The following is a 7,388-nucleotide window of genomic DNA, read 5'->3' as shown; positions in this document are numbered from 1 at the left end:
ATCTAAAATTTAAAATAATTTAATGTGTATACTTTTACATTTAAAATATTTTAATTGTAAAAAAATAGCGAATGACATATTTTGATTTGTCAAATTACTAATATAAAATATAATTATATATAGAGTAAAAATAGTAGAGAGAAATATAAAAATGGAGAGATGTAGATAAGAGAATTTAGGAAAGGAGTTTATTAATTTTGAAAAAAAAAAATTCTCAAGGACCTATTTGTCCTTCGAACTTTATTTGTAAAATGACGTCAAAGACTTATTTGTCCTTCGAACTTTATTCCCCTTCCAGCGTGGCACCGTAACGGATACCTGGACACCGTTTCAGCCACGTCAGCCAGTTCCGTTTGGTGTATGAGAGGCAAATAGACGGAAGGACTAAATTGTCCTCCATTTGTTAAAGTCAGGGACTTTTTTGTATTTAAATTTTGTCAGAAATGTATTTGTCAAAAGTTTAAAAAGTCAGGAACTTATTTGTCTTTTTCCCTAAACATTATGTATATTTACTCTTTCTATCTTTGTTTTCACTACTTTTCTTTTATATTCATTGTAAATACTTTTTAAAATTATCCTTACACTTCTGGAGGACAAAAAAAACCCCCTAAAAAGGGTATTCGCAAAAAAGACTTGGGACGAGAGGCTAAATGCAAACCCACGTAAATAAAAACAGGGTCAGAGACCCATCTCCGCAAATATAAAGAGACGAGATCAGGGACACAGGTATCCACCCTACAAGGACTTGCTAAATTCTCATAAATATAAAAATTATCTAGTCTTTCTTTATATATATACATCTCTTAATCCTAAATTAATCCCTCTTCTTTGGTCTTTCTTGCAACAGCCACACCCACACTTTCACTCTCACATATTTTCTTTTAAATTGTTATTTTTCCTAATGAATATAGTATGGATTTGTGTTGGATTTTATATTACGCAATTATATTAAATTATGTTAAATTGAAACTTAACCGAAGTTAAAACTTGGTTGAAATGTTAAGAATTAAAATAATTCTTTAGCCTTTTATTATTTATTTCGTAACTTTTTCCACTAATTGTAATTTAACAAATACACACCGGCTACCCAATTAATTTCTTGTTTCATACATTTTATCTTTACCTTTTATAAGCCACTTGTTTTCTTTGTCTAAACATCCAAAATTAAAAAAAAAAAAAAATTCAAACAAATCGACTCGTCTAACTCGTAAACTCCAACAAATCAAGTTATATTAGCCAAGTTATATTAGCATTTTCTTGAGCCGTTTAAAATACGAGTGAACTTCTTTTCTAATTTTGACTGGTTGCTAGTGGCGAGTCAGCTCGAACTTGCCCGCCTCCCCCCGTTTGACACCTGTACTTTTTATAATAAGCAACTTGTTTCTCCGTCGAAACATCCAAGACCTAAAACCAATTAATCAACTACTGCTAATTATAAATTTGAAGCATGTTACATACATGATAAGTGGTGGATCATCTACATTCCATCAACTTAAACATCTATACATCTTAAGCTATTGCATTGCAAGAGGAAATAGTTAAATCTAATCTCTTCTAAAGACCAATTACCACCAAAGTTGTGACAGCAATATTAAGGCAACAATTCATACATTTAGCAACACGATTTCAACTATTTTGTGGAAATCTTTTGTAGAGAAATTCCAGAGAAGGCTAGGTAGCATCATTCTCATCATCTGGGCTTCCGTATACCACTGCAAAATAGTGGCCAACTGTTGTCAATGAGAGACCAGGGAACCTATGAAGTTTGTCTGGCCGCAGGTCAATCCTAATAAATGGCCATCTCATGATTTCCGCAGCTTGACATTCTTCCCATCCATCTCCAATTACACAAAAGCGGACATTCGGATGGTTGAAACGCTCCTTGATCCATCGGAAACATTGAGTTTTTCCCACTACACAAGAGCTATAAACTGAAACAAAATAATCATGAAATTTATTAACAATGGCAAGCTACACTAACGAACTATAAAAAGATATTGATATTCGTCATAAGTTTATTAAGAGAAGACAACAACTTACCATTTCCATGTGGTATTAAACCGTCGAGACGAAAGAGCAAGCATTTGACAAGAGAGGGTATTAACCCTCCTGACGTCACCAAAACATTTACATGCTGATGGTTTGCATTGGTTGTGTTAGGTACTACACTAGAAAAAGCAATGGAAGAAACCAAATCTTTGTTTTGGCCTGAACACTCCTTCAAAAAGGTCCGTGCTACAAAAAAGTAAAACATTAAACATGAAAGATATAAATGAAACAGATCAAGCAATAGAATTCATATAATTGGAAAACATACCTGAAGACAGCCATCTGTCAGTATATTCATCAGTTTTATCATACAATTCATCCCAAAATTTCTGCGCCTCGTGATCTAAAATATTATGCAAACCCTAAAACAAGTGGCAAGGTTATTTAAATGTATCCTTAGATCACCTTAATGATGGGAAGCAAATGCCAAGTAAAACTACAACTTATTTGGTTACTTACACCCTAACTATCGAGCTCTAGTTCTTTTCTCAGTTCATCTAGTGAATCATGTTTCAATCATTAAAAAGAAAGTTACCATTTCGCACTAAAAAGCAAGGCTCATAAGAGAGAAGAATTCGGTCAAGTTTGTTGAAGTATCAATGGGAAAAAGAAGAGAGAAATGAAGTGGGACGAGCTCTTGTTAGAGGATGTGAGCATTGAGAAAATGATTTTGTTAGAGGAGAGAGAGGATAGTTACTATAAGAAAAAAGAGGAGTGAATTCAACAGCAACACCAGTAGAGGCAGAGAATGATATCATTCTGATATCATACAACACCTGCATTCCTATCTCACTTTCTGCTATATTCTACATCTCTACTACTGCTCTATCCTATTTCTGCCACTGTTATAACCTATAACCGTTCAAGGTACCATGTTCTTACACATTCTTCTGAAAATCAATGACTCAATATCTATTTACCTCAGCAAGACATACTGATACATCAGATTCTAAAAGGAATATTGGGAAGTAATGGATACACGATATATCACATAATATTGTATAAAGTCCAAAACCATTAGATAAATAAGCAATACTGACAACTAAGGTTAAAAAGTTAGTTTAGTACAAACTTCCAGCATATTCATCACTTTAATAATGCTCCGGAAACTATGTTATGTATCGTCTATTTTAACCTGATGTACTTGCGGGCTCATCTCATAAGGTTGAAAAATGTTTTTAACCATCTACCATTTCTGCAACTCATTCTCCATTTTTTCAAAAATAACTAAAAATTTGATAACAATAATCTTAAAAAGTAACTAAACTTTTTTTCTCATTACTTAAATTTAAAATAAAAATATTTATCATACTATAAAAATATTAATGAGTATAATAAAAACTATTAATGAGTACTATAAAAAAAACTATTTTATTGTACTCATTAACTTTTTTATAGTGTAATGAATTTTTATTTTTTTATTTACATTTAATTAATCTGTACATTGTCAAAACAAAATTGTTTATAAAAAAAATTGTTATTTTTTAAGATTATTGTCATCAAATTTTTAGTTACTTTTGAAAAATGGAGAATGAGTTACAGAAATGGTAAATCGTTGGAGGGTGAGGCATATTAATCATCCAATACTCTGCTAAATCATTGCAGGGTAGAACTCTGATTCCCCTCTCTCCCCTATTAATGCGCTGCGGCCTAACACAAATTACCTACATACTAAGTGTCCTATTAATTTGTTGCAGGCTAAAACGAACTACATGTAAATTTTGTATTCGTGTTAGGGTGCAACAAATTATATAGAATTAAAAGAAGACATTTGTGTGTGCAAATTCTAATTAGGACATTTGTGAAATATATGATGGCAAACATTTTATATACGTAAATTACTCCTATTTTAAAGCGAGGGCTATATAATATTAGAAAAAAATTGTCATGGCCTTGATGTCAAACCATTCCATCATGAAAGAACTAAGTAATGTAAATAGATAAATACTAAATACACTACAAAATATATACCAGTTTCAGAAATCTTCCCTAAATACACAATAATGCAATGACAAGTAAAATTTAACATCATGAAGTTTGTAATTAGTAATACCCAGAAATAATGCTTCAGAGGTTTTACCTGTAAGTAATTTTGTGCTATGACTCGATGTCTATAGGCAAGTTTTCTTTTGTTGGCATCATCATCCGGAGGACTTAACTCATCATGGTTAAAATCATAATTAGATAGGTCCCTCCCATCATCATACTGGGCCAGAGCATCAAGAAATGGAGTATGGTAATTTAAATTTTCTATCTGCAACACAGGAACCCCAATATCAAATTTACCAACATTCAAAAATTAAAACAAGCCACCATGGAGATTTAGACGTAAAAGCCAAACTTTACTTGTTCATAGAAGAAATAGTCATCACACAATTGTAGAATGAGATTTTCCCACATCTTCCCAATTTCCACGCCCTTCTGCACATCCTTGAGACCGTTGAAACCCTCGGCATATGATGATTTCAGCAAGGAGTTGAGCAGTATAAGGGTCTCATCCATGTCCCAAATGTAGACATCCAGCTTGGGAGGAATGCTGCTGGAAAACCCTTGTGTTTCATGCTTAGGCATTCCGGCCTCGGAAGACATTCCGGTGTGTGCAATAGGAACTTTTGAATAAATCTTGACCTTTATCAAAGAAAACCAAATTAGCATCAACAAACAAAGAAACAGAACATCTATTAGGCTGCGTTTGGTTCTGAGAACAGAACAAGACAAGACACAAAGGATAGAGACACAAAAATTAGTGTTCTTGTATTTTCTTAGATGATAAACTAGAACAAATTATGAAAATCTAATTTACTCTTGTTTCTTTTTCATACAAAAAAATTGGGGAGAAAAATATAATTATGAAAAATTGATAAGAAGGATGAAAGAAAAAATGAAAAATATGTGTCTCTTGTTAGTGTCTTTGTGTCCTTACTCCTTCCTAATTGGGGACCATTTTCCACGTAAATTAGGGATTTATTTTAAATAGTTCATATAATAAATAAATCAGAAGATACCGTTCAAACTACAAAATCAACATATCGCTATTAAATTGATAAATATGTGTCCAATTTGCAAGGAAGCTATAACATACCAATAGCTAATGGAGTGTTGCTAGAGATTATACGCAGCAGAATTATCAATACCAACAAATACAAGTATATAGCCCCACGAATAAAAATGGGGTTCACTGAATAACTAAATGCTTCTAGTTAACCAAGGGACCTTAATGCCAACCTGCACATGTACCTGAAACACGTGGAGATAAAGAGTGAGTCAGTCCAACACAACGAGAGACAATATATCTATAACTAGAAGAGGGACAAGCATGGGAACGAGATGTTCATCCTCAAACATGGTTGTAGTGAAAATGTCTCCATTCTATTTATAATTTAAATCCACGATATCTACAGATAGAAAACCTTATAAGCAGAACATACCTTGAGCCAATTCATATTAAACTGACAATCATTGACAATTTGACATAAAATAAAAACATAATAACTGAAATCTGTACAGTTAGGAAATCACGAAATTCTTAAATAAGGCTTAACAATGATAATTCTAGTCTATTGAAGGATATAGCTGCCAAATCCAAGTAAATCAAGAATCAGAAAAGGTAGATCTCAAATCCAGAATCAAAATACAAACCAAATCACATTCAGGCAGCCCTATAACCCATCCCTATAGTGACCATAACGGATCCAAAAGAAGCAGAGCTAGCAACACCAGAGCGGGCTGGGATCGAACTGATGTCCAAGAAGTTTAATATCTATTGCCATTAGCTACAGTTACCATCAAAGACTTTTTCCACAAACCAATGCTCTAAATTATAAAAAACAAAAACAAAAACTTGAATTCGATACTTTAAACTTCCAACTCCACAAAATAAAAGATCCATGTCCCACACCGAATTTCATACTTATATAAAAGCCTCTGAATTTTCTCATTAATATCTCAGAACTTCCAAATTCAGAAAAGACAAAAACTTAAAATTCATATCTAATACAGTTGTAAGTCCAAACTCATAAATCCTTTTGGTAAAGAGGAAAGAAACCTAAACCATGTGCTTTTCATAAAACAATACTTTCCAAGATTGCTTGCCCCTCATACAACATAAATTGTTTCCTTGCTGTTTGAAAATACAAGAAAAGCAACCAGACCATGACAAATATTATTGAGTTATTGGTTGAATCTTTATAGGCACTCCTCATACCAATATCCTTACAATAGTCAGATTATAGTTCTGAATATTAACTAAACAACAATAAAGCCCATGAGTTACATGGATTAACTTCCAGAGTATAAATAAAGTTAACCTAATTTGCTCATCATCCCGCTTTAATCCCCAAAACGAAATTCAGCATTCACAATACCTCTAATTCTCTTATTTGATTCACAGCCTAGCAGTATTAGTTGTTCCTCTATTCACACACCACTGTTTTTTTCAAAACAAAATGTTACAATTCATGGTAACAGAGCAAGGGAAGACAAAAGTTGAGAACTTGAGATAATAATAGAGAAAATCCCAAATGAGAATTTACTGAAAATGAGAAAGGCGAGTCAATGCAAATGATCACATGTCTCACAAGAAAGCATAATCAACAAGAACCAAGCCAACAAAAGAAGCAAAAGGGGGCTGAGAACTCACCGAGCGGGTTTAGAAGGGGCAGAAGCCAAGGGAAGCGAGAGTGAGTTGATGGAAGTGAGGGAGAGAAACGTGAGAGTTTGGTCCTGCTTTTTCACGGGACGATCAGATTGGTAACTGATCCCCTCAGACCCGGTTCTAAATTGTTGGTTAACAAGTAAAGTGGTAAAATTCTGTTTTAATTATTTTTAAATTTGTAATATTTATTAATTATGAATTTTATTATTTTAATTTACAAATAATTAATGATATAAATTACTTTAACTTTTTTTAAGTGACTAAATAATTTTAAAAGAGTTAGATTCGGACAAAAATATCAGTGTTAATAAATTTGTAAGGTTTAAAATATATTTTTATTTATCAAAATTAACTTTTTAAATATATTTGATATTTAGAAATCTTGGTACATAATCTAATACTAAAATTATAATTGAGGGTTATTAGTAGGGGACTAGGGGTGGCAAAGCGAGCTGGCTCGCCTCAATTCGTCCTGTTCTGTCTAGGTCCGTCTTATAAGTGGGGCTGACCGGCCCGCCCTGCTAACCAAGACGAGTTTAAAATGCTAACTCATCCTACTTTATGGCGGATTGGCGGGTCGGAGGGCTAATCCGCTTGACTCTTTTTTTTAAAAAAAATAAAATTCATTAAAATTAATAAAAAAAAATTAAAAAATCAAATACAAATAAAAAATATTTAAATTATA

General features: G+C 32.7%; 1 protein-coding gene across 2 annotated transcripts; it reads right to left on the bottom strand.

The window, feature by feature from the left end:
- Positions 1-1,414: 1,414 nt before the first annotated feature.
- LOC112773118 (protein phosphatase EYA) lies at positions 1,415-6,837 on the bottom strand. 2 transcript variants are annotated; one of them, XM_025818157.3, is made up of 7 exons: positions 6,689-6,837; positions 5,132-5,286; positions 4,396-4,677; positions 4,130-4,303; positions 2,318-2,411; positions 2,041-2,235; positions 1,415-1,931 (listed from the first exon to the last, which is right to left on the bottom strand). In XM_025818157.3, exons 3-7 carry the CDS (start codon positions 4,636-4,638, stop codon positions 1,672-1,674), a joined length of 966 nt encoding a protein of 321 aa, XP_025673942.1. In that variant the 5' UTR covers positions 4,639-4,677; positions 5,132-5,286; positions 6,689-6,837; the 3' UTR covers positions 1,415-1,671. The 2 variants fall into 2 exon arrangements, with proteins under 2 accessions (XP_025673942.1, XP_025673943.1); XM_025818158.3 differs by having other exon boundaries at positions 5,275-5,286; positions 6,689-6,788.
- Between the last annotated feature and the right edge of the window lie 551 nt (positions 6,838-7,388).

The sequence above is a fragment of the Arachis hypogaea genome, chromosome 18 (genome assembly GCF_003086295.3).
Source record: "Arachis hypogaea cultivar Tifrunner chromosome 18, arahy.Tifrunner.gnm2.J5K5, whole genome shotgun sequence".
NCBI lineage: Eukaryota > Viridiplantae > Streptophyta > Magnoliopsida > Fabales > Fabaceae > Arachis > Arachis hypogaea.
Note: the sequence above shows the minus strand (reverse complement) of the source record. Positions and strands in the feature narration are given on the sequence as shown.